The sequence below is a fragment of the Neomonachus schauinslandi genome, chromosome 12, assembly GCF_002201575.2.
Source record: "Neomonachus schauinslandi chromosome 12, ASM220157v2, whole genome shotgun sequence".
Lineage (NCBI taxonomy): Eukaryota > Metazoa > Chordata > Mammalia > Carnivora > Phocidae > Neomonachus > Neomonachus schauinslandi.
In genome coordinates this window covers 63,768,405-63,795,800 of record NC_058414.1, presented here as the reverse complement: position 1 = coordinate 63,795,800, position 27,396 = coordinate 63,768,405, and the positions used below count along the sequence as shown (strand labels likewise).

Genomic DNA, 27,396 nt, shown 5'->3' with positions numbered 1-27,396 from the left:
GAACTCTAGATCTGACATTGTACTAATGTCTATATTGAGTAGGTCCCTGGCAGTCAGTACTACCTCTTGTTCTTTTTGTTGAGGTGATTTTTTCCGTCTTGTCATTTTGTGCAGAGGAGAATAGATTAATGAGAGAACAAAATGCTAGCAGGGTAACAACATCCCCAGAAAATATCCTCTAAACAAATCAGAAAAGACCTGAAGCAGTGGGAAAAGAAAGGGAAAGAGAGAAAAAAGAAAAAGAAAAAAAAAAAGAAAAAGAAAAAGATAAAGATAAAAAAACAAAAACAGAACAAAACAAAACAAAACAAAAACAGAATGTGATCAAATATGATCAGGCTGGTATATAGATCAGTGCCACACACTAGATTTTGGGTGTATTTTGGTCTGTTAGAAGAAAGTGCCTCCCAAAATTTTAAAGAAAGAAAAACTTATATATGTACAAAAATAAGGGTTGATATGATGAAGGGATGGAATATGACTGTAAAGATGGAAATTATAAAAAATTTTATAAAAGGAATTGATAAGAAGTTGTTTGAAAAAAGAAAGAAGAGGATTTAAAAAAAAAAAGAAAAAAAAGGGAGAGAATGTGATCAGGCAGGGGAGTAGGAAAAAACCATACACTAGAGATTTAGGGTATATTTTGATCTGTTAGAAGAAACTATCTCAAAATTTTAAAGAGAGAACAACTTATATATATATGCCAAAAATATGGGTAACTACTATGAAGGGATAGAATATGACTCTAAAAATGAAAAATAAAAATGTTTTTTAAAAAAGGGATTGATAAGATGTTGGTTGAAAAAGGGAAAAAGAAAAATTCAAAAAAAAAAGTTAAAAAAAAATTAACTTTGAAAGACTAAAGAATCATGGTAAAAAAGCCATGAATTCTATGTGCAGTATTCCCCTAGCGCTGGAGTTCTGCCGTTCTCATTGATCGGTAAACTTGGTCTTGGCTGGCTGTTCTCGCTGATCTTCTGGGGAGGGGCCTGTTGCCGTGGTTTCCAAATGTCTCTGCCGGAGGCGGAATTGCCCCGCCCTTGCCCCCTCCCGGCTAAGTAATCTGCTCAGGTTTGCTCTCCGGGGCTTTTGTTCCCTGCGAACTTTCCGTACAGCTTTGGAGGCGGAGAGTGAAAATGGCGGCCTCCCAATCTCCGCCCCGGAGGAGCCAAGAACTCGGGGCCCCGCTTCTCAGTGAGCCCCCAGAGAAAAGCCGTCAGTCACTCCCGTCTCCCCGGTCTCCAGCCGCACTCCGTGCTCACCCGGCCTGTGACCGCGCGTTTCTATCTCTGGCACCCGACCCCGGGTGGAGTCTCCAAACCCAGCAGATCCCTGCGGTGCACTCCCGCGCGGCTCCTCCCGGGGGAGGAAGGTGAGTCTCCCCGGATCTGCCGCTTGTTGGGTCCCTGCTGGAGGAGCAGGGGCCCGACTGTGCCGCGGATCACGGTTTATGGCAACCCCGAGCCGAGAGCCCGCGCCTGGGCTCTGTCTCTGCAGCCGGCTTCCCTGCTCCGATACCTGGGAGCTCTGCCGCACTCAGGCACCCCCGGTCTTTCTGTGACCCCGAGGGCCCTGAGACCACACTGTCCCGGAGGGTTCCACCCCCTGCTTAGCCACCAGAGTGACGTCCCTCGGCGGAGCAGACTTTTAAAAGTTCCGATTTTGTGCTCCGCGGCTCTATCACTTGCCAGAAGCGGCCGCCGGAGGCCCCTCCCCCGCCGTCTATCCTCCCGAATATCGCCTCGGATTCACTTCTCCGCACGTCCTACCTTCCAGAAAGTGGTCGCTTTTCTGATGAGAGAGTTGTTGCTCTTCTTTTCTTTGATCTCCTGTTGAGTTCGTAGGTGTTCAGATTGGTTTGATCCCTATCCAGCTCAATTCCTGAGACCAGACGAAATCCAGGTCTCCCACTCCTCCGCCATCTTCTGGCTTTTTGTTTTTTTAATTAGAGGTTGGTATTAGAAGTCACTATGTGCTTGTTGCCACTAGTGTGTCATTGCTTCTGGTCCCCCTCAGCTGACAGAGCAAGGAAATATATGTGGCTTACTAACCGTGTTTTTCTACATTGCTCTTCACTTTAGATTTGGTGCTTCTTGGATTCCTCCTCATTATACTCCTAATAGGCATCTAGCCCCTCTGGTTGTTGGGTCCATAAGCAGGAAAGGTCCTGGTAGAACTCACATAATGAATGAATCTGAATGGACATTCTTTCTTTATCTTATTGACCCACGTTTGTCAAGCCTGGATTCTCACATCCTCTCCAGTCCACCTCATAAGGTCCTACATTGGGACTTTGATTCGTGTTGCTCCTCTCTCCTAACATGCCTGGCTGGCCTTTGACTTCTGTTTCTCCACATTTTCCCCATTCTTCCGGGTCCAACCCAGGTGGTTGCACGGTGTGTTCCCAGTATCATAATTCATCAAACTATACCCCTGGGATTGGCACACATTTTTATGAATGCTGCATTTCAATAAAACACTTACTTAAAAAGATATCTTTGATCCAGGTACAAGACATCAAAAACTTTGCTTCCGTGAGGTTGCAAATAATCTTCATGATACTAAAAATAAAACTTATTCTTATGCTTCAGTTAAAATATGTTGGCCTGTAAGAAACAGAAACCCCATCTCAAGCTGGTTTAAACAGGGACTTTATTACCTCAGGAACCAGGAGGTGGTGAGGTAGGCAGCTTCAGGGACAGCTGACTTGGTGGCTCAGTGGGCTCTGGCCATGTCCAGACATCAGTCTCTTCCTGTGCTCCCCCCGAAGTGCAAGGGAACTTTCTAGCAACTTCCCCCCTTCAAAAAAATCTTCCCTTCACACCCCCTCAGGCACAATTGAAGAAGAGACGTGAAGAATCTTTGAATCTTGGTATTGGTAACAAGACTGTCGCTCCTTCCTGAGGAAGGAAAGCTTTTTTGGGGCTCTTCTCTGCCATGGCTTCTGATATTGTTGAAATCTGGTTGGAATGGCCATAAGACTGGTAGCCTGGACGAGGAGAAGGTGAGCAGTGAAGGGTCAAGCAGTGGCCTTTATGAAGGAGGGCTGCACCCCCCTGGTGCCCTGCAGGGATTATTATCAAGGGAACAGCTTCAGCACCCAGCCTAGGCTGCACGGTGGGTAAAATTGATCCTGGCCTCTGGCTCCCAGTTTTGAAGATGGTCGAACAGTGCCAAGAAAGTGTTCTCTCAAAGCATTTAGCACCGTTCCAATTTTATACTTTCTTTGGTGATTAACTGGTTAATATCTTTCCCCCTACTCTGAGAGCTCCCCAAGAGTAGGGAACATGCTTATTTTGCTCAGCTTTCTATCTCCAGCAACCAGAACAGTGTCTGGAACATATAGGAGTTCAAAACTATTGGCTGAGTCAATGAATATAGTCAGAAGGACATGGGTTTTTAGATCAAACCAATGTGGTTTCAATGCCCAACCCAGACACACATCAGCTTCCAGCTATGACAGGCTCACTTATCTTCTCTGAGCCTCTGAATCACCCACCCGCAAAATGAGGATAATGCCACCCTCCCTTTAGCAGAGCTTCACACATGTTAGCTTGCCTCTTATTTTTCACTCCTCTGACTCCCAAACACCCCTGCAGGTTGTTTCTTTATGAATCAAATGGGAACCAAATGTTTATCTCATAGAATAGTTATGCAAATTAAATGAAGTAAAACGTGTAAGAGGAGGTGCTTTGTAAAAGCTGGTGTTAAAATTACAATAATCATCCTGTAAAAAGGAAGGTAGAAGAGCATTGAAGTCAGCGTCCACCTCACAAGATTGTCCAGAACACACAAGACTTCTTACCCTGCAATCGATTTTGCTCTGTGTCATTTGAAGACCTGAGTAGCATTTTTGGGGGTTGATTTGCTGTATTTAATATTTTTTCTGTATTGCTTATATTTTTGAAATGTTCTGTATTCTTTCTGCTCTAGCATTTAGGGCCTCATTCCGGAGAGACTGCCCCTCCCTGGGCTAGCTAATTCCTCCAGGGAGCAGATGACTTCCCCTGAGGGTGCATCTTTGGTACACAAACCAACACGTCTGGAGCCCACACCCTCAACCATCACCTTCATCAAACTCTCCACACCAAGCCAGTATTCCCCTTGCCCTAAACCACCCCAGGGCCAAGTTCTAAGGACAACTAGGGACCACCCCCATAGCCTAGAGCCTGCTGAGGTTATTCAAACTATCAAACCCTAAGCTACTCAGGGCCTTGTGCCTACCTTACCTTGCACCTTCTGTCCTGGGAAAACCCCAGTAAGCACTCTGGGCTGTGCTCTCCCCTCTCATTTCTTTCGCCTCCTGACTGACCCTGCTGCTTCTCTGTGTGGTCCTGCATGGTGTGGTGTGTCTGCTGTTTCTTGGAATCTGTGAGTATAGACTTCCTCCTTTATGACAGTCATATCTGTTTCTACGTCTTATCAGACTTGATTAACACAAATCCTGAGTACATTTTAACATAGAAACAGACACCAGAACCAAATGCTCTGGGTGGGGGTGGGTGCCTGTGTTAGAGAAAGGAAAACAAGAGAGCCCCCTCCCATGTTCTGAGAGGACACCCATGGCAGAGGCTGCCTGGACAGTGGGCTCAGAGCCTGGGGACCCGGCCTCGAGGATCCTCACAAGGCTGGGGCTTGGCCAGGGAAAGGTTCATGCATTTCATGCTTATACAGTGAAGAATGTCTATACCCCTCAGAAATAAGTGGAAGAGATATTATTTAATGCCCTGGAGACTTAACTAGAATCGGATCTGCAGGAATTTCCAGTAAAGGAGTCAGGAAAGAAAATATTTTGTTGAGTACCTACATTGAGTTCTGTGCCAGGGACACGGCAGCCTTCTGGAGAAGGTGTTATTTAGCCTCATTTTACAAATGGGGAAACTGAGGCACACAACAATGAAGTCCCTTGCCCAGCTTGTAAGTGGTGAGATGAGCACTGGGACGAAAGCGTGCTGCTTCAAGGCCTCCCTGACCCCAGCTGCCTATTCTCTCTAGACAATAGTGCTATCTGTCAGACACGTAGGGACAAGGGAGCCCGAGGTTGCCCCCATCTTCTGGGTGTGAGAGCAGAAGTGTGATGAGGGAAGGCCCTCTACAATGCTCTCTGTGCTGCGTGAGCCTTCCCCAGGACGGTGGTGCAGAAACAAGGCCATGGCAACCCTTGTCCTTTCTCTGGGCTTTGTTGGGTCCTTTTCCCAGGTTCTCCCAGGGAAGCCCTCCTCCTGCCCTCCCACTACGTAAGCCCATCTTGAAGGCAGGGAAGGGGCGTTCCACGAGGGCCGTCTGTGGGCCACGTGCCACACGGGGCTTCTCTTAAGTTTTCATCACCATCACCGGGACTTGGAGGTGGGTTTTCCTATTCCCGTTTTGCAGGTGGGAAAATGAAAGGAAAAGTATTTCACTTGGGCACCTGATGTTAAACACAGCCAGGAAGTAGTCGAGCTGGGCTCAAGCCGGATCCTCCCACTTCCCGTCCCAGTATGAACAACGGCAGAGCTGGCTCTGGCATCGGAGGGTCTTGGGGAGCCCGGGAGCTTCCCCATAGCCCCAGCTGCACTGCCATGCTGCATTGGCATGCTGATGTTAGCCTCAGTTTCCCTGCCCAGTCCTGCCATTTCCCGCTGACTGGAGCCCTGTCCTGAATGCAGGCGCCGGTCCCTGACCTCCTCCTTAACTCCTGTTAAAAACAAAAAAGTCGATATATTTATTTAATGCAGTGAAATGAGTGTTTGTTCATTTACAAAAGCCAGCCAGGCCGTCCACCAGTCCGGACAAAAAGAGTACACTGAAGCAGACATCTGTGAACTCCCTCCAGAAGGAAGGAAGGAACAGCACACCTCTCTGGGAGGCTCCAGTTGTAGGAAACCCACACCGAATATGTCACAATCTGCTCCCCAGCATTCACAAAAGCACATATTCATTACGAAAGAAATACGTGTTTCTTGTAGAAAACCTAGAGAATTGAGAAAGGCATAAAAAGAAAATCCTATCACCCCACCACCTAGTATCTATGTATCTGTGTGTGTATTTACAAAATTCACGTTATACTATTTATTACATACTACAAAGTATATATATAGATACATACACACATAACTGGAGTTATACTGTTCATAATACTGGCATCTAAATGCCTTTTGTTAACATCCTTTCTAACACATAGTAGCAGCATTTGGTGGCAATCGTACTTTACTCCAAGTTTGGCGTCTTCACAATCGCCGTGTTCGGGGATCCTTGGGCTCTTCCCCATATGCTACCGCGCAGAAGGTCTAGGTTTAGAACTCGGCGTTCTGGGGGGCCTCCCCGGTGATTCGGACACAGCCTGGCCTGCTGGGACCCTTTTTCGGAGCCCCCGGGGACCAGGAGCTGCGGTAGGCAGGCCGGGGGGGCGCCGGGGGCGGGGGGGGGGGGGGGGCGGGGGGGGCGCTGCGGCCCGTGGGAAGGGGGCTGACCGAGCTCCTCCCGGGTTTTCTCCCTGAGGGAATGGCAGAGCCGGCCTCCTGGCGTTGACATGGAAAGGAGCCCCCCGCCCGGGAAAGAAAGATGGGTCGTAGTGGATAAGGCCTGGGTCTTCCTATGTGTGAGCTGGTTTGGGGGAACTCCTCATACCACATAGAGTTCACCCCCCCCCCCCGTTTTTCACCTTCTGACTACTCCCCCCACCCCCCCCCCCGTTTTCTCCCCCTGTGAGCGGCTCTGATTATTTCTTTCATCCTCTTCAACTCCTTCGCCACGGCTGGCCCCTGCGGCTCCAGCCGGGGTTCTGGTGTGAGGACAACCGGCTTCCCCGCTCCCTGCAGCTGAGAGGCTCCCACACAGGAGGGGCACACACACCCCTGGGGATGTCCGCTCTCACCTCCCCGCTGGGGCCGAGCAAGCCTCTCAGCCTTGCTGGTGGAAACGGGGCCCCAGACCTAGAGGCAGAATCTCAGGCTGAATCCAAACCTGTCTTTTCACAGGATCCCAGGCGATGCCTGTACACACTGGAGTTCGAGAAGCCCTGTCCTAAGGGGGAGCTTCTTCTCTTTTTTAAAAAATTTTATTATGTTATGTTAATCACCATACTGTACATCATTAGTTTTTGATGTAGTGTTCCATGATTCATTGTTTGCGTATAACACCCAGTGCTCCATGCAGAACGTGCCCTCCTCAATACCCATCACCAGGCTAACCCATCCTACCCCCTCCCCTCTAGAACCCTCAGTTTGTTTCTCAGAGCCCATAGTCTCTCATGGTCCTAAGGGGGAACTTCCTTCAAAGAGCATTGCTGCCCTACGCTCCAGGGTCTGATTTGAGGGATGAGATCACAGGCTGCAAGGGCAAGCAAGCCACTGAGACCTGGCCTTGCAGCTTTATTCCCAGTCTGTCCTCCAGCCTGGATTGGTCTGGAGACCCCAAGTTGAAGGGAAGAACACAAGCCGTTCTCCAAGGGGCAATGGAGACCTCTGGCTGTGGCGCCCCCTGGCTGCTCTGTTGGGGGAGAGTAAGGACGAGAGGGGACGGTGGCGTTGCAAAGGCTGAATAACAGGGTGAACCTCGCATCCTAGCTGCTTTTGGAATGATGGCCCAGTTCTGTTTGGCAAAGAAGCACAATGGCTCTTTATCGCTGGGTGTTACAGGATTTCAATAGCAGGAGCCAGCCAGACAAAATGCAAGGCATTGTGAGCAGGCCACGCTTTGCGCAGCCCCAAGTCCTATCATAATAGCCATTGTTCACACAGCCCCTGCCTGGGCCCACCTCCTTCCTCAGAAATACTGTGGGACAGGGACATGGGTCTATTAATCTTTTCTCAGGAAAAGGGGGGTGAAGCAGTAGTAAACTCTGGGGTCTGGGAGGATGGATGGGGAGGGGGAGATGAAAGGGGGGAGCATGGGTAGGACAGAAGGTGACGGTGAGGGTTGGTTAGCGCATAGACCACGGCGGATCTGGGAAGGGATGTGGGGGGCAGGATCAATTAGTGTTGCACTGGGGCTTTGAGGAGCCAACAGCAAGTGGAGGGCAGGGGAGGGCAGGGAAAGGCTGCTGCTGGCCCCCGCCATGAGACAGGATGTCAGGAAGACTAAGTTCAGAATCTGTGTCCCACTTAATGGCTATGTGGCTTTGGCATTTTGAGTACCTTTCCCGCGTCTTATTTTCCTTGTCTGCAAAATGCAGATACTGACATTTGCCTCAGGAGGGGATGCGGCAATGAAATTAAATGAAATGAAGCATAAGAAAGTACCTAGCGCAGCACTTGGCACAAATCATGAGTTCGGGTTCAGAAAGATGTTGTTTCCTGTTGCCTGTCAACGAATATACCATACGCTCAGCCCTGCCAGTTCTGTGATGCCTCTCTCCTCTGAACCTAAGAAAGGTTCAAAGCGTGATTCCAGAAAGCAGCACATGGGGAGGGGGCAAGGTAAGGCTGAGGGTGGTTAGACTACTGCAATCATCCCAGCGCTAGTTCATTATGGTCTGAGCTAAGGCAGGGTATGTGGGACTGGGGAAAAGGCAGCGATTTTAAACAGGATCTGATGTCACCAAATTTGCATTTTAGAAGAATGACTTTCAAGCGCTGTGAATGACTGGGCCTGTATTTTCTCCCCTTGAATTATTTTATTGTTTCACTTGAATTGTTTTATTGTCCAGTCTCTGTCTGATTTTTGCCTTCACCCGTTAATGAAGGACACTTTCCCCCCTGCATTTGCCAGAGGGTGTCACTCGGCAACAGATCTGTCTGCTACCACACAGGGTGGTAAGATGGGCAGTCTTCTTCCCATGGTCGTCACCGGACTCATTTTCATGGAACCCTGCCCCTAGAAGCTAACTAGAAATTGTTCATGTGACGTCTGGGGGTGCTGAGGGGTGCAGCCCCCTGGTCCCTCCCCAGCTTTCCAGTAGAGGATGCTAAGGGGTTCCAGACCCCTTCTCAATTTCATTTCTGGCATTCCCCCAGGGCTTCTGAAATTTGCCTTTCTTCTGCTGACTCCTTGCTCTTTAATACAGGAAATTCACCAGGGATTTATTTAATAACATTCTAGTACGTGCACCAGATTATTTGGCCAGTTGGCTAGTTGAACTGTCAGTTTTAGCTTCCTCTCATTTGATTTCCTCACTAACTTCTTTGTTTTGGTGAGGATTAAGATAATTCAGTATATTATAGCTTCCAAAGTTACAAATTTTAAAGATTAAAAGTTTTTAGTAAAACTGGCTGAACTTTCTGCATTTGGAGTAGACGTGCCTCATTAGTTTATACATTCCACAGGTTTCCGAGTGCCTCCTTTTCATAAATGAACTCTCTCAACTGAATGCGAGACTGTTTTGGACTCATCTTGGAACACAGGCTGGGATCACTATGTCACAAGGAGACCATTGAGCAGGGGGAGCCACTTGCTTTAGAATTTCTTAAGAGATATTACTTCTTGAAGAAGTTCCATTAATGTCCCTGGTGACCCTTTTCTTATTTCCAGATCAAAATCAATAGTCATTATTTCTCCTTGGGTGATAAATGGGAAATCTTCAGGAAGAAAGATGGCCCTCCTCTGCAGCTGTAACAGCTATCATGGGGACTTGGACGTGTTTCTCTAGTAGGACCTATAATGTTACTGGCAAGTGGGCATTGCCCACAGACCTACATTCTCTGGATAAATGACCTGATCTGGTCTACTGTCTGACCCTCCAGCTCCTGGCTTTGGGGCCCCAAATAGCCTCAAGCCTTTCCTGAAGATGGGGACAGAAGGTGCAGTATGAGTCATCAAGTGCCAGGATCTCCTGTCTCATTTGGGGATCCAATCTTGCAACCTTCCCAGCTACCACTTTGCTACTCCCTCCAGGGCATGGCTCGGGGCTAAATTCTTCACACATCTCTCCTCCCATTCACCCTGCTTTGGAGGCTTGTCCACTAAGCCTCTTGGCCCTTGCAGCTCTGTCAGGACAACGGCCCCTTTTCTTGGGGACATCTGTTGGTCTTGATAATGGATTGAAGTTCTGGGCTCCATGTGACTGCAGCTCATGTCTCCGGGCTCTTGAGACTCTTTACCTTCACTTAGAAGGGTCTCACCCAGGCCTCAAAATCCCATAGTGGGAAGGGATCAGTGTCTGTCCTGGGTTGAAAGATGACAGTGAGGATGTGATTTGGTTCTCTCCTTCCCAGCAGTAAAAAAATGCCAACTAATTTTTTTTTTTACCAGCACCATGATGTCCTTGAAGAAACCTCGTCATTTCCTCACATGGTCTGGACTGGAGAATTCTTTAGTCTGGCATAGATTTTCCTTTGGGTGACTTTTACCCTAAACTCCAAACCTCATAGAAGCCTAAAAAATACCACAAATTCACCTGTCTTGTTCTTTCTCCCCAAAGTGCCAGTCTTGCCAAACTCTCTATTATTTATTCACAGCTTCTTCCCAAAGTTTGTAGCTCAAGGCATCTGACAGGTAGGAAGGAAGAGGAAGAAGCTCATATGAGCATAGTTTTCTAGAGAATCACTCATCACAGTTTGATAACACAATTATGGAAATGAATTGTTCTAGTCAGACAAGGCACTGTGATGTGCTCAAGTCAGGTCAAGGAAAAAGGAGGTTATTATAAGGATAGACATGGAGAGAATTGAACAACTGTCAGGATCCAAGATATCTCTGTGGATGGATTCCTCCAAATTGTGTTCTCTCTTTCTCTGTCTCTCTCTCTCTGTCTCTGTCTCTGTCTCTCTTTTCCCCTTCCCTTCTCATGTCTCCGTTTGCATTTCTCTGCATACCTGTTCCATTGTCCTTTCTCTGTCAGTCAATTTCCTCTCCTTACTCATGGGTGTTATTGTCTTATGGGCTTGAGATGGTCCGTTGTGTCCTCTCTTGTGTGAATTGGGGATCCAATTCACACAAGAGTTCAATATCATGAACTTTGGGTTGCAATTCCCACTAAATGGCTTAGCCTCTTGGCCATAGTTTGTGGATCAGTCTGTAGATGAGCCTCCATGGATTGGGGGGCTACCTTGGTCTAATCTGCTTGGCCAGGAGGTGCTAGGTCACATGGTGCTAGGCCAAATGTTGGCCTAAGCGTTAAGTGCTGTGCAGGACAGTGTCCCTCAGAAGGGACTGTGGGTGTGGCAGGTACACTGAAGTGGGCCCACCCCAGCATATATTCTTGCTATGGTGAGGATTTGAGTTTTTCTCTTTCCATTTCAAGTAAAGGTGGAAGAAAGGTAGTTCCCAGGAAGGTGGACTCTGGAGGTGCTGAGAGCACAATTTTTCCCCAGAAACAGCCTGATGACTTGTAAGCAAATGCCACCATCATTTTAAAAAAAAAAAAGTGCCAAGAATCTCCTGTTATATCTACTGAGCATAAGCCTTTGTGGATCCTGGAATCTGGAGCAGGTGGGGAGGGAGGGTCAATAAGCATTGTTTTTCCTTTAATTTTCATCTAACTTTGCCCAGAGGACAATTTGCCTGGGCTCCCATGGGCCAGTCTCAAGAGAGAAGCAAAGGTGGTTGCCCTCTGTTTTATACCTGTTAAGGGGCCTGGGGGTGGGAGTGTGTATCTTGGAAAAGAGCTAATAGAATCTGGATGGGGAGCAAAGGAAAGATGTCAGCCCCTCTCTTTCTCTTGGGCTTCGGCTGTCCACTGGGTGCAGAAGTTTTTTGTTGTTTGTTTTTTTCTCATGATCCTCTGTCTCACTGAAGCAGCTAACTCCCTGCCATAGGAAAATCCATCCCGGGTCAGTGCTTCCAGAAACTGGCTGGGTATATCAGGCAGAGCAAGTGAAGGGCTGGAAGAAGCAACTTCTGGAAATTGAGCGGCTTCTCCCTTTTCTACGCCCTCAGAGTCCTCTCCAATCAGTCTGCTGATGGGGGTAGGAAGGAAAGCAGGAGAAAATTCAAAGGCAGTGTTTTTGGATCATGGTAGGAGGGTGTGCGTGACTCTTCTCACAATCCATTGGCCAAAACTCATATGAGCAGAGATGCCTCTGAGAGAGGCTGAGAAATATATAGTGCAGCCAGGGCTGCAAAGATATTGGTGAGCAGCTGTATATGCCACAGCCAGGATGTCTCATTCTAGAATTTATTATTAGTAGGCTCTCTTGCCTGCAGGCGTAAGCCACATTTATTTGTTATAAGGATGTTTTAGTCTCCCTTCTGTCATCCTTTGTTTTACTTTATAATCTGCTCAAAGCTCTCATGGGGAAGAGAGATGCTATTTTTTGGACCTCTCAACTCCAACATTTGGTGCATGGCCTTGGAACACTGAGAAATAGAACGTAGGAGTTGAATATCAAATTGGGAGGAGATTTAGACTTTAATTTTCTTTGAAGCTTAAATCAGAAAGGGAAGAGAATATGATTTTGGACTTTAAATCCTTTGGACTTTAGTATCTTTGGACTTTAACTTAATCATTGAACTTTAATTCCTTCCCAGAAAATTCATGATGAGCAGGGGTCGATACTCAAATTTGGAACATGTTATAATTGGTATTTTATTGCTTGAGGATTTTAACATCATTTGATTTCATTGTAGAACATATAATGGTCATATTTAGAGTGCCCATATAATTTATCACCCAAACTAGGGTAGTTTTGAGAGAGAAAGGAGGCTCTATTAATAATTAAGCACAACAACAGGCACGAGCCTGGACTGTTTTGGGTGAAGTTGGATGTGTGGTCACTCTAGCTATACTGAACAAAGTTGAAAGACATAATTAGGAAAGAGAAATGGAATAGAGAATGAATTTCCAGCAATGTAGTAGATTTAATTAATGAAGATTTTCTGACCCATATAAAAGCCCTCTGGGGATCAATTCTAACTTGTCCACCAGTGGTCCCAGGGGCATCCACAAAGGAGCATAACCAGTAAGGGGCCATCCAGTCAGGCAAGAGGAGCCACCATAGGTATTTCAGAGGGGACTCAATGCAGGGAATTGGGTGCACAGGTGTTGGAGGACAGAAGGACAGAGAGAGAAAAAAGGAGGAGTGGTAGAGACAGGAGTAATGACAAGAAGCTGCTACCATCCCTAAGACTGGGGGAGCAAAAAGTAAGAGATGGAGTCATCCTGGGAGACCATCCTAGGATCCAAGCTCCAGGCAACTGAGGAGAAGTACAGCCTGGATGTTCCTAATAACTCTAAGGAGATGGTGAGGCTGGTGCTTGGGACAGGAAGAAAGCCCCCCATTCTCCCCAGATTGTGTTCTTTCTTCCATTGTCCTGCCCTCTGCAGACCTTACCTAACAGGAACCAACTGCCAAGGGAGTCTGGGAAATGCAGTTTGCAGAGTCCCAGCCCCTGGATTAAAGGTAGAGCCGAAGGGTGGGCTTGGAGCTGAGAAGCAGTAGGGAGATGAAGGGCCTACATGCAGTGGATGGCACCGGGGCCGTGCCTGAGGAAAGAGGAGCAGAAAGGTCTCCACAGAACTTCTGATCTCCTTCTCTGAGTACGGCCGCACTCTGCTAACCACAGCTTAATAGTTGAGCACAAACAGTTTGAGAACAAACAGTTGAGGAAAGTCACTGTGGTGGCTGCTTCTTTATTCCTGATGTTTCCTTTCACATGGAGATGTCACATTCCCAGCTTCTCTTATTTGTTATTATTTATTGGCACCTGCTCTATTTCAGGCACCGTTCTGGTCGTGAGGATGCAACAGGGAATAAAATAGACAAGATCCTTATCTCGTGGCATATGCAGGCAATAAACAATAAACATAATCGATAAGTACACCGTACAGTATATTGGAAAGTGATAAACACGGTGCAAAGAAAAAACCGAGAACAGTGAAGGGGGACCAGGGTTGCTGGATCAGCACATGAGGTGCTCAAGAGTGTGGGCTGGGTGGCGTCACTTAGCAAGCCCCTTTGAGCACACGGGAAGTGCTATTTGTTGCTGACACTCAGAACCCCAACAAATACCCTAGCTTTTGAGGGGAATATTGACCATTCTGTTCCTCAGTCTAAGCAATCACTTGTCCCCAGTCCCGAACATGCTGTAAGACTATGAACCCAGCCCCCAGCAAAGACAGGTTTAATCCCCTCCTGAGGTGTTATTTGGAAGCCTCAATCAGAATTGCCTATAATTAGTGCCTTACCCAGCTTTGCAAACAGGTGCCTATGGTCCCTTACCCTGCCCACCTCACCCTGTTTCTGATTTGCCTCCAAGACAGTGGTAATGGCTGGTGCTATTGGCAAGCAAGCCAACACTGGTTTTCTTGAAGACAACAGTCCTCAAAGTGTGGTCCAGAACCTGGAGGGTGGAAGGCCATGTCTTCCAGAACCTTTCAGGGGATGGTGTGTGAGGTCAAAACTATTTTCCTAGCAGCACTAGGATGCTATTTGCCTTTTTCATTTTCATTCTCTCATGTGTACGGTAGAATTTTCCAGAGGTTACGTGGCATGTAATAGCACAACAGATTGAGTGCAGAAGCAGATTAAAATACTCCTTTTTTTTTCCTAACTACATATTTGTGTGAAGCCTGATTTTCTTTATACGTTTCCATCAAAACAACATATTGCAACAGATTGAATGCAGAAGATATGAAAATCCAGCTGTCTTCTGTTAAGCCAAACTTAAAGAGATTTGCAAAAGTTAAAACAATGTCACCCTTCTCACTAATTTTTTTGGGGGACGGTACAGTTACTTTCCATATAAAAGATATTTATGTTAATATGGAATGAGCTTGTTATTGTTACTTGTAAATGAATTCATAAATATTAAATATTTTTTCATTTTCATTTTTAATGCAGTAAATATCAATGAGTATAATCCACATAAACAAGCATAAAGGGGTCCTGAGACAAATAAGTTTAAGAAAGTCTGTTCTAGAGGGCTTTGTTGTCATATCACACCCACATATTTTTAGAGCCCCCAAAATACCTCTTCAGAGACATCCTTCCTTGTGTCCAGCCATCACATAAATACATGGCCATCCTTGGGTGCCTGGGTGGCTCAGTCGGTTAAGCATCTGCCTTCGGCTCAGGTCATGATCTCAGGTCCTGGGATTGAGTCCTGTGTCAGACTTCCTGCTCAGCGGGGAGCCTGCTTCTCCCTCTGCCCCTCCTCCCACTCATTCTTTCAATCTCTCTTTCTCTCTCTCTCTCTCTCAAATAAATGAATAAAAATCTTAAAAAAGAAATACATGGCCATCCTTGCTGACTTTTGGATATCTACATGCATGCAGAACTAATTTCGACTAAGTCTATCCTCTTGGGGAAAAAAATGCCATTAATCCAGAGTGGAAAGAAGAAATTTGAGCTATCCTGAGTTTACCTACCAGATACCTGAAGAGTTGCAAGGTGATGAAGTTGTACTCTTAGAAGAACACATTTATCCTCAGGTCAGACCCAGGGAAACTGGATGGAGGTAAGCAAGGGGATGGAGTCTGCACACTTCCAGCCCTGAGGTGTGTGGGCTCCTGAATTCCCACTCACGGAAGGGCTGCCCTGATCTCCCAGAACCACAGTCACCCGCGGTGCTTGCCATTCATATGGAGTTCCAGGCTTTCCCAGAGCCCAGTGAAACAAAATCTAGGGCTGGAGATCTAGCAATCTACTTTTTTTTTTTTTAAACTCCTTGGGTGATTCTGTGAGGTAGGTTTTTTGGGACCATTTGATCAGTCTCCTTAAAGCCAGTCAGGGAGTTATGGGGATGTGCGGGTTACACGCTGCTGGCCCCAACTATTTCTCCCAGTTCCCTACTCTGGGCTCAAATCACACACCTGTGGGGATTAGTTCTTTGGGGGTTAGGGCAGCACCATCTCCAGTGTTCCTTATTTACATGTAAATCTCCCGGGGAATGGGAGTTGCATTCAGTTGCGCTCTGGGAGTAACGTCTTAGCAGGTGTCTTATACACCTGCTCTGCTCTGAGGGATGAGGAAGGGCAGAAAGGATGGGCACAAGAAAGAGAAGGAGACTTTGGGGAAGGATACAGAAGTGAGAAAAGCTTAAGGACTCCAGGCCCCCTCGAAGGCAAGAGGAGAACAGAAGATGAATATTGATTTCTGCTGAACTGACTCCCAAGGCTCTGTGAAGGAGCCAAGACGTTTCCGCAGATTTTGAAAAATGTTGGCATCAATATCCCTATTACTGGATGCTAATGATACATGTTGGCTCTGAATAGAGAAGGAACCCAGAAGGATCTTTCAGCCGTCTTGGCTGTTTCTTGTGTGTAACTGATACCCAACTGATACCTATCTCCCTGTTTCCAGTCTGGTTCCCTTCTCCGCACTGTTTCCAGAATAACTGTTCTAAAGGCTTTTTGAAAGATGGTTTTAGAAACTCCTTTTATTGTGAAATATAACACACATTCACAAAAGTGCACAAAACATAAATATATAGCTTAACGAGCAGTTAGAACATGTAAGTGCCACCCAGAGCAAGAAATAAGAGTGCTGTCCATCCCTCTTCTGCATGCCGCCTCTCAAAGATAGCGCTTCCCTCCCCACAAAGGTGCCCCGGTCTTAGCTTTTATAAAAAGTAGTTTTCTTGCTTTGCTTAAGAATTGTATCATCTAGGGGCGCCTGGGTGGCTCAGTCGGCTAAGCGGCTGCCTTCGGCTCAGGTCATGATCCCAGGATCCTGGGATCGAGCCCCGCATCGGGCTCCCTGCTCAGCGGGAAGCCAGCTTCTCCCTCTCCCTCTGCCTGCCACTCTGCCTACCTGTGCTGTCTATCTCTCTGTCAAATAAATAAATAAAATCTTTAAAAAAAAAAAAAGAATTGTATCATCTATGTGTGCATCCCCAAACACAGTAGTTTAATTTTGGTTGGCTTTGAATTTTATATGAATCAAATTATATATAATATCTTTTGGTATCAATCTTCTTTACTTTTATGTTATGTTTTGAAAGATTTTTTTTGGGTTGTGGTAAGCAGCTGTGGTTTTTTTTTTTTTTTTTTCATTTTTGTTACTGTAAAGTTTCCTACTGTGTGAAATATACCATCATCTGTTTATTCTACTGTTGGTGGGCATTTGCTTTGCCTCCAACTGGGGTTCTTATAATCACTGCTATTATGAATATTCTTTCACATATATCACGGTGCATATAATTACACTCTTCTGTGGCGTGTGTACTGAGGAATGGAATTTCAAGGTCATGGGATATAGGCATCCTTAAGTTTACTAGTTAAAGGTACATAATTTTCTGGAATGGTTGTACTAATTACTCACCCACTAGAACAGAATGAGAATTTCTGTTGCTCCATGTGCTCACCAGTACTCGATATTTGTCAAAGTTTTACATTTTTGCCAGTCTGGTGGGTGCATATTATTTTCCTTTTGTGGTTTAATTTACCTTCTCCTGACTTTTAATGGGATTAAACATTATAAATGTTTACTGGCTATTTGGATCACTTCGTTCCTGAAGTCCAGTCTTGCCCATTTGCCTGTCTTCCATTGTTTTTTTCTTACTGATTAGCATCAGTTTTTATATATTCTAAATACTTGATCTTGCTCAGTTATATGTGTTACAAACATCCTCTCCAGTCTACAGCTTGCCTTTTCACCCTCCCTATGATGGCTTTCGATGAACAGAGTTTCTAACTTTAAGTAATCAAATTTATTGCTCTTTTCCTTTATGAGCTGTGGTTTTTGTTTTGTTTAAGAGCTATTTCCCTATTCAGAGATCTTAAAGATATTCTCCTACATTATCTCCTTAAGGTTGTTTTCTCTTCACAGTCAGATCCATAATCCACCTAGAACCACTTTTGCATAAATCCACTAGGCTTTCATTTGAATTTTCTCCCATGTAAACACCCAACTGTCCTAGTATCATGTATTGGAAAGAGCACCCTTTCCCCATCTCTCTGAAATGCTGCCTCTAAAAGAAATCAAGTTTTCCAAATGTGGCCATCCTCTTCTGGACTCTTTTTCTGTTCCATTTGCTAATTTGTCCACCCTGGAGACCATACCACAGCCTTTACTATTATAGCTTTATGATAAGGTTTGCTATCTGGTTCATCAAGGTTTTCCCTTTTTTTCTTCTTGGTCAAGAGTGTCTTGGATATTCTTGGCACTTTGCATTTCTATATACATTTTTAGAGGTACCTCGTCAGGCTTTACAAAACTCCTGGTGAAGCTTTGATGGTCACTGTATTAATATTGTACATCAATTAGAGAAGAATAGATAATTTTATGGTATTCAGTCTTCCAAACAGTAATAATGATATATTTCTTTCTTTCTTTATATTTCTACATATTATATCTCTCAATAATATTAAAATTTCTCCATAGAGATTTACACATCTTTTATAAATTTATTCCTGGAAACTTCATCCTTTAAGTCTATTGTAAATAATAATTGAAAAGTTTATTTTTTTTATTTGTTGCTGTTATGTGGAAATGATACAGATTTTTGCATATGGAATTTGTATCCTGTTACCTTATTAAACCTTGTGATTAATTCTGATAATTTATCTGCATATATTATTTTGTATATTGCACTACACATATATATCAATAATATTGGTTTTTATCATTCATTATTAATCCTTATATCTTTTATCTTATTTATTTTGCTTGCTTTACAGCATTGGCTAGGATCTCAGGACAAGGTTGAGTAGAAATGATGATGCTAGCATTGTTAACTCATTCTTTATTTTATTTTATTTATTATTATTATTATTATTTTTTACAGTCTTGAGGTCTTTTATCTTCTTTACATTTATCATGCCATAAATTCATAGGGAATGGGTTCCAGCAGTTCGGGCTCTTTTCCATTAGTTCTCACAAAGTGTGCTTCTCTGGGTGGGGCAGGCTGGTGCTTCAGTTGAACCCAAGTACATTTCTCTTTGGCTTCCTTCTTTTTCTGATCATTTTCTTTCACACGCTTCAGGAAGCTATCTCGGCTCTTTGAGTGTTTAATATGCTCAATGCGTACATTAATTCTCTTGGCAAGAATCTTGCCCTTAACTTGTTTGTTTACAACAATGCCAACAGCATGCTGAGTAACATTGTAGACTCTTCCAGTTTTGCCATGGTAACATTTGTGGGGCATTCCTTTTTGAACAGTGTCCATTCCCTTGATGTCCACAATATCACCTTTCTTACCGATTCACATGTATGTGGCCAAAGGAACAACTCCATGTTTTCTAAAAGGTCTAGAGAACATATAGCGGGTACCTCTCCTCTTTCCCTTTGTGTTGGTCATTTTGGCGAATTACTAGAAGATGGTGGTTCTGCTCATTCTTTATTTTAAAGAGAACACCCTCAAAGTTTCATCATTAGATTTTGGGGTACATAACCTTTAAAGTTAGTTAGGAATTTCTTTTTGTCTCAAGTTTGTGAAATTTTTTTATATGCCTGGATGTCAAATAATTTTATCAAACATTTTCCCTGCTTCCATTAAGATGATAATACATGGTTTGTTTAATCATTTCATCTATTAGTGTAATGAGTTATTGAATGATTTTCTAGTGTTAAGCCAACTTTGCATTCCTGGAATGAATGGAACCTGGTCACAAGTGTTAGTCTTTATTTTTCTGGATTTGGTTTGCTAGTATCTTATTTGGAGTTTTTGTATTTATTTTCATGAAAAAATTGGCTTGTAATTTTCCTTTTTGTAATGTCTTTGTAGGACTTTGGCATTAAGTATTTTTAGTCTCAAAAGTAATTTTAAAATTCACCCTTTTTCTACTTTCCTGAAGAGTGTGTAACATTAGGGGTTGCTTTGTACTTAAATGGTGGTTGAACTTCACAGTGAAGGCATATTTTTTCTTTATGGTACTACTCAGATTATCTGTTTCTTCTTATGTCCATTATGGTAAGTTGTCCCATCCATGTCTATTTTCCATTTTTTGGCATAAGCTTAATCATAATATACTTTTATTATCCCTTTATTGATTCCAGGACCTACAGTGACATCCTTAAAAAAAAAAAAAGATACTGCTTACTTTGCCTTCTCATTTTTTTCCCTTTGACCAAGCTCACCAAAGGTTTATTTTTATTATTTTTTCAGTGAGCAGAATTCTACCTTTGTTGAATCTTTTGAATCATGCTTATTTTCCATTTCCTTAATTTTACTCCTACTCATTATTTCCTTCCTTAGCGTTCCTTTAGGTTTATTTTGGTGATTCTTTTTTTCTAACTTCATGAAATAGATGATTTGTTCATTGTCTTTAGATTTTTCCTCTTTTAAATATTATTTTGTCTGTATCCCACACATCTGACATATAATTTCATTATCACTCAGTGCAACTGTTTTCTAATTTCCATATACTTTCTTCTTTGACCGTAAGTTATCGAGAAGTGTATTTCCTAATTTCCAAACATATGGTAACTTTCTTGTTATTGTTCTGGCATAATTGCATTATGATCAGACAAATTTGACTGTATGTGCTCAGTCTTTCAAAAGTTTTGAAGACTGCTTCACTTGTGCTTTAAAAGCCTGATTACTCTGAGGTGTTAGGGCAAAGGGCTTTCTGTGTTATTCACATTGTTCAAATTATCTAGATCATTTCTAATTTTTGCTTCAATTACTGGAATTAAGTGTGATAAAATTCCCCACGAGGCTAGGGGTTGGCTTATTTATTTTGTACTTTTGAGCACTTTGCAAAATAGATATTTGAAGCCATGTTGTTAAATGCACAGAAATTTAGAATTATTGTATCATCCTATTGAACTAAAACATTGATCATTTGCAGTGTCCTTGTTTAACTCTACTAATGCTTTATACCTTAAAGTTTATTTAGTCTTTGTTAACACAGTCCCACGAGCATTCTTTTGGTACTGTTTGCATTGAATGTCTTAATTCCTTCTTTTACTTTCACACTTCCTGTGTCCTTGTGTTTTAAGCATGTCTTTTGTAAAGGACAGAATGTTGTTTGTTTTAAATCCAGCCTGTCAATCTTTGATTAACTGGAGCATTTAATCTGCTTACATTTATTACAGTTACTAACATATTTGGATTAAAAAACCCTGCCATCTTCCTCTGCACTCTCTATTTGTCCCAGCTCTTCATATTCCCCTTTCTTTCTTTTCTTGCCTTCCTTCAGACTGCTTGAGCCATTTTATCATTCCATTTTCCTTCTCTTTTAGTTTAGAAGTTACATACCTCTTCGATTCTATTATTTTACAATGTGCCTTCTGGAAATGACAATATGCATTGTGGGTGTATCGATGGCTAATGGTAATCTATATTCTACTCTCATTCCACGTAATTCAAGGACTTGTAATCAATTTCACTACATTTAGTTTTCTCTAGACATATGCTCTTGTGTGTAGAAATGGTAATACTGAGTCACACCTCCTGGGAACCTCTCAGAGGGTCCCTGAGCAGTCCGAAAACCATGACACTACACCAGCCAAGGCGCTGTCCACGTTAACATTCTATAAGCATGGAGCTGCACTTCTAAAATGTTAACTGGACCAGCCCTGTTGTGGATAATGCATTTTAAAAATGCAATTGCAGAGCAATGAGGCATGGGCTTTTCATGATTCCCAAGGCAAGGAGGTTGGTGCCTAAATGGGGCTATCTCCTTTTAATCAAATGCATTGAAAAGCAGTAGGGAACACGGGGAGATCTGCATATCAAATGAGATATATTCAGATGATGATAAAAGAACTGAAGTTGCCAGCAGGTCTGTAGCTCACCTAAGATGATTCTAGAAGTACCTAATCACTTTACTTCGTGCTATAAGTGTTTTTGTTTTTCTGTTTCCTCAGCAGACCCAGGCTTGTAGCCCCTTTCCATACCGTGCATGCAGAAGGAAAAAGCAAAGTCATTTCTGTGGATGTGTGTACAAAGTTGTCAAAATGAAGGGAGGCAGAAAGTTTAAGCTGCATGTTTGTTTGCTTTAAAAGGGGAGACAAACCATAGGAGACTCTTGACTCCAAGAAACAAACTGAGGGCTTTGGAAAGGGAGGTGAGTGGGGGGATGGGGAAACTCAGTGATGGGCACTAAGGAGGGCACGTGATGTGAGGAACACTGGGTGTTATATGCAACTAATGAATCATTGAACACTATACCAAAAACTAAAGATGTACTATATGGTGGCTAATTGAATTTAAATTAAACAAATAAAATAAAAGGGACACTTTTTTTCTCATGATTGATTTCAAATTGAAGCCATTAAAAAGATGTTGCCACTTTCTGGAAAAAAAATAGTGGGGCATGTTGCTTGGTGAAATTAAACTTCAATTAAATTATGCTTCACACAAGCCCTGAAAGCAGAGAAGCTTTTTACCATTCATGTTTAATTTGGTTCAGTAAAGTGGACACAGTTATTCTATAGCACGGCTAAATATATTAAGCACACCTACTCTTGTTATCCTGAATTTTCACCTGTGCCCAAAGCTATGAGATAATGTAACCACAGACCTCTGTGACACCTCGGTGTAGGCAGTAAGCATCTTTATTTGGCATAGCGCCTTGCTGGCTTCTCTGACCCCACTTGGGCATCCACGGCCCCCCACAATGACATCACAGCACTAAGCTTCTCATTTTCTCCAGGAGCTCAAACTGTATTTCTCGATTGGGAAATGTTTCTCTGACTTCATACTGATAGATGGGGAAGTTATAAAGGACAAATGACTCAGTGTTGAGTCACCAAGTCATTGGTCCCCTGGGGAAAGAATTTCAGAGGGTCTGACTCTCTGGGTGTCATTTAAACCATTTTGGTCTCAGCACTGTATCTATAAAGAACCTGCAAGATCCTCTGCTCCAGCCTTATTCTGTTGCCATCTTTCAGATGAGACGATGGAAGCCCAAAGACATTAAATGATTTTTCCCAAGGTCAGAAGACTAGTAATTACCAGTGTTCCCATAATGTTTAAATCGGATTTCCCCAAGCTTAGCAGATACGTGGGAGATGAAGATTCCAGAATCCACACCAGTACAAAGCAAGCTTTGTTTTAGCGGCACCTTCTCCCATAGCAATGTGAGCTGTTACCTCACTGATGTCCAGTCTTCTCGGGGAATGAGAGACACGGCATTAGAGCAAACTACAAAATCGCATTCCCAGTTTCTAAAAGAACACAAAGCCCCCTCACTCCACTCTCTCCTTCACTGTCAGACTCTACTGATGGATGAGGTAGGCGCGTGATGTCTCTCGCAGACCAGAACTTGACAGAGATTGAAAGCATCTCTCAGGAGAACCCAGGCCCCTGTTTTGCCACCCAGGACACCTGCCAGATTTTGCTCTGTTAATTGGCTTCCACGCAGGCAGCTATTTTAGCAACGATTCTGTGTGGGTCTTCGGCGGCACATCCTGATTTAAAGTGAAACGTTGAAAAGTACTTCTCGACCACTCAAACCGTCTGGGGTTGCTCACATTTAGCTGGCTGGACAGAAAGGGAGGCAGCCTTCAAAACTATTGTGTCGACATAAAACTAGATTTTTCAGTCTCCTCAATTCAGAGAATAATTCTCAGAGAGATGGTGACTGAGGAGTCTGACTTCTGCCTAAAGAGATACTTTCCCTAAGGACAGAAGGAATTGGTAAGAGAGTTTGTGGAAAAAATGCCACTGTGACCTTAAACATACAGTTTCTGGGTTGACACCATAATGAGGACTGGAGTGCTATTAAAATATACTGCACATTTTAATGACTCCACTAGAGCGGTAGGCCAAAAAAAAAAAAAAAAGACTTAAGCTCAGAATAATTCTGGGAAGGAGGATTTTGCCAAGGAGATTTTAATGTCAAGAATATATGTGAGGCTAAAAATAAGGAGCTCACGCACATTCCAGAGCCGTGGGTGGGCATGTATATATAATCAAATTAAATTATGCCATTTCCACTTAGGAAAAAATCTGATGGCAAAAATTGACTAGAAAACATTTAGTCATATTTCACTTGGATTAAGCTTATAAATACCAAACTCCAGACTTGTCAAAATAAACCCCACCAGCACTTTCTGGCCGAGGTGTTAGATAGACAATGGCTGCGATGTGCAAAACCGATAGCTTACGGGAACATCGTGCCTGGAAAAGCCACAGGGACTCAGCTCTCAACTAAAGAGAGGGTTCAGAGAGGTCAGAGGGGAAGAGGTGACCCTGCAGGATGAGGACTGGAGCCCAGAGTGGCCCAAATGTGGAAAGCCGAGGGAGGGGCTGTCGGGGAGCCCCAAAGACGTGTGAAACCCAGGTCCCAACTCTCAGAGACTGGAGGTCTGGGGCCCATGACTTTTTAGTATTATTATTTTTTCCCATCAGAGAAAGTACCCCTTAATTTTAACCTTCCTCTAGAGGGCCAGCATTGGGTTCTTTTGACAAATCATTGATTGATACAACAGGACTGTGAGGTTAGGTGCTGCCGACACACCCAACTGCAAACTGAGGCTATGCGCAGAGGAGACCCAACGTACCTGTGCCTGGGAATGAATTTGTTGCCATTTTAAGGATAAATATCTTCTTGGCTACAACTGCTGAACTGCCAATCCAAAAGTGGGGGGAAAATCTAGGCTTCAACAAGTCTTGATTTACATCTTAAGTTGTAATTAGGAGACTCTTGTAGTACAACCGTACTTCTTTAGTCCCCTCTGCTTGCCCAAGCCTGGACCTTGGGCCAGAGATGCCTCTGTCCATTGGGTTCTGGTGTTGACCAGTGGGAAGGAGGGCTGGGAATCGCGGGGAAGGAGGGAGCATCTTTCTTGGATGGCATGAATAGTTGGTGACCTCACATTGGCCAGTACTTGCTGAAGCAGGTGACACACACTCCTTAGGATGCTTGCCTTGTGCATCTCCCAAGTGATGGAAGGAACAGGGTGGAGAAGTCAGCTCAAGCTCCATGCACACACCCAAGGTGGTGACAGGGATCCAGAATTGCTGATGGGGCTCAGCCTAGCAATCCTACTGCCCCAGAGTCTAGATAAATTCTGGCTTGGATAGAACCTGCATCTCGTGCCTCTGAGTTCTCTCCTGGAATGTCATTCTGGAATCCCGTGATGTTTGCTTCCCTAGAGAAAGAATAAATCAGGGAGGGAAAAATAATTTGACCTGATGAAAAGGGAAGTAAGGATGTTAAACAATAATAGTTATGGAGGATGTATTGAGGATCAAACACTGTTGAAGCACTTTGCATGTGATACCACCCCCTCCCCCCGCCCACACACACACCTTACTTCCCCACCCCTCACAGCCCTCCTTCCCAATGGTCAGTACCAGAGCCTGGGTAGGCACTGCTACTAGCCCCATTTTATAGGCAAGGACACTGAGTTTTATGGAAGTTAAATAACTTGCTCAAGGTAAACACATAGCTATGAATCAGCAGTGGTAGGATTTGAAACTTAGCCACGGGCATCAAACCCAAGCCTTAAACCATTTTACTATTCTATCTCCTATGGATCTCTCTACCTACTCTCCGTAGCTTATGCAGTAAAACAGCTGCAAAAGAGCAAAAATGACTGAGTAGTTGTGGGAGGGATCTAATTTCAGCGTTGGCACTTACTTTTCATATAACCTCCGTAATGTCACTTACCTTCATGAGCCTTCATCTGTTTATCTATAACATAGTAATAATGCTTTGGGTCCTGCTATCCCCACAGCATCGTATTGAGGAAATTCATGTTGGGAAGCTTTGAGCTAAAGAAAGTTCTTCTATGCATGACCTGATTAAGATGGTTGCTATCGCAGGTGAGGTGGTATAGGAGAAAGAGCATAGAGCGTGACCTGAACCTGGGTTTGAATTTGTCACACTAGCGAGCCTTTCTGACCCTCAAGCATCTCAACTATTACCTGAAAAGACACATGTTGGAGTCCAAGTACAGTGGCTATCTGCATTGGCCCAGGCAGGAGTGCCCCTTACCTGCAGGGAAAGCTGATGGAGCTGCTGAAGACACAGTAGATGAGAGGGTTGATGGCGCTATTCAAGGCTGGCAGGTCCTGAATGATCACAGAGGCATAGAAGCGTTCCTTGGTGTCTGGAAGAAGACTGAAATTGTCCCATATGTCGAAGAAGAAGTATGGACTCTAACAGCAGATGAAGGCTGGGGAGAAGAGAGCCGTTAGCACCGTAGCAGACTCAGCTGGGGGGCTTCCAGTGGCGACCCCAAGTCGAGCTCCAAATAGGAGGTTCCTTAGCACCTGAGATCTCTCAGAAATATTTAGAACATTGTGTGTTAACGTTAACGTCATGTTTACTCACACACATGCACACATACACAGGCATGCGTACACAGCCCACAGATACGTTGCTAGAGTTGAGTGAATTTGTAAAGGGAGGGTTCGATTTGACCCCTGTTGTGAGTCCTATTGGAAAGGTTGGGAACTGCTCGGCATGGCCTCAGCTTCTCATCCCACATAGTGTGAAAGGAAAACCAGCAAAACTCTTTGGAGGCTCTATGAGAAAAAAACAAAGCAAAACAAAAGAACAGGAAGCATTTTGACCAATGGTGACTCCTGGTTTTAGGGTATGGCGGGGGAAAAGGTGGTGCCTAACGTTTTCAAAGCACAATCTGGCTTCATCACAATGTTCTTAATTTTCTTTTCCATTTCTAAGTCAGCCACTCCAGAAAATAGCTGCCCTCTACCCCTCTCCAAGTCAGTCTGTGTGTGAGCCCCTGATTCTGTTTGTCTCCAAATCCTCAGAGGAAATGGGTGGTATATGGGGAGATCCAGAGCATGACAGTGAATTTTATGGGTCACCTTGACTGGGTCAGGCGGTGCCCAGATATTTGGTGAAACACTATTTCTCGGTGTTTCTGGATGAGATGAACATTTGAATTGGTAGACTAAGAAAAGCAGACCATCCTCTTCGATGTGCGTGACCCCCTTCAATCCCTGGAAGGCTTGAATAGAACAAAAAGCTGAGTGAGAGAGGATTCATGCTGCCTGCTTGACTACCTTTTAGCTGGGACATCGTTCTTCTCCTGCCTTCCTTCACACTCAGACTCGGACTGGAACTACACCATCGGCTCTCCTGGGTCTGCAGGACCTGGGACTTCTCAGCTCTGTAATCATGTGAGCCAATTCCTTCTAATAATTCTCTTTACATACATGTATATCTCTTCTTTCTCTGGGGAACTGGACTAATACCCACATGCACCGAGGTAAAGAGTCTTGGGGCTGACTAGACATGGACGTGTCCTCTTCTGCTTTCTTGCTACATCCTCTCTACCCTCCCTCTCCCCCTTTCTCACCCATAGGACTTTTCTTCAGAGAAGTCAGGGTTCCTTCGCCATCTGCTTGCAGGGGCCTACTTTCCCCTGTAACTGTTTGACCGGCGTGTGTTTATTCCCCAGGCCCTGGCAATGGACTAAAGAGGAGCAACTGAAACACAAAGACCACTGAGCATTCTGGGCACTGGTGGTTAAGCCTAGCATTGGCCTAGAATAGTGGTTCTGGGGCATGAAGGGGCAAAATTGCCTTTTGGGGGCATTTTGAAAAAAATGTGCATGTTTATGTATGTGCATGTGTGGGGTTGGTGGGGGATCTGGTTTGCCCAGGGATACTAGTCCTTCTGTGTGGGGCAGGCCGTCCCACCAATGTCCCATACGTCCTTTGAATGTCCAA

General features: G+C 44.3%; 1 protein-coding gene and 1 pseudogene across 1 annotated transcript in view; both read right to left on the bottom strand.

Moving 5' to 3' along the window:
- Window positions 1-18,615: 18,615 nt before the first annotated feature.
- Window positions 18,616-19,101, bottom strand: LOC110589014 (annotated as a pseudogene).
- A 5,649-nt stretch (window positions 19,102-24,750) lies between these two features.
- The window catches only part of NPSR1 (neuropeptide S receptor 1), a 141,461-nt gene continuing 138,815 nt past the window's right edge, over window positions 24,751-27,396 (bottom strand). Inside the window, 2 exon segments of the mRNA XM_021699385.1 lie at window positions 24,751-24,842; window positions 25,695-25,871. Coding sequence (XP_021555060.1) covers window positions 24,751-24,842; window positions 25,695-25,871 — 269 coding nt within the window.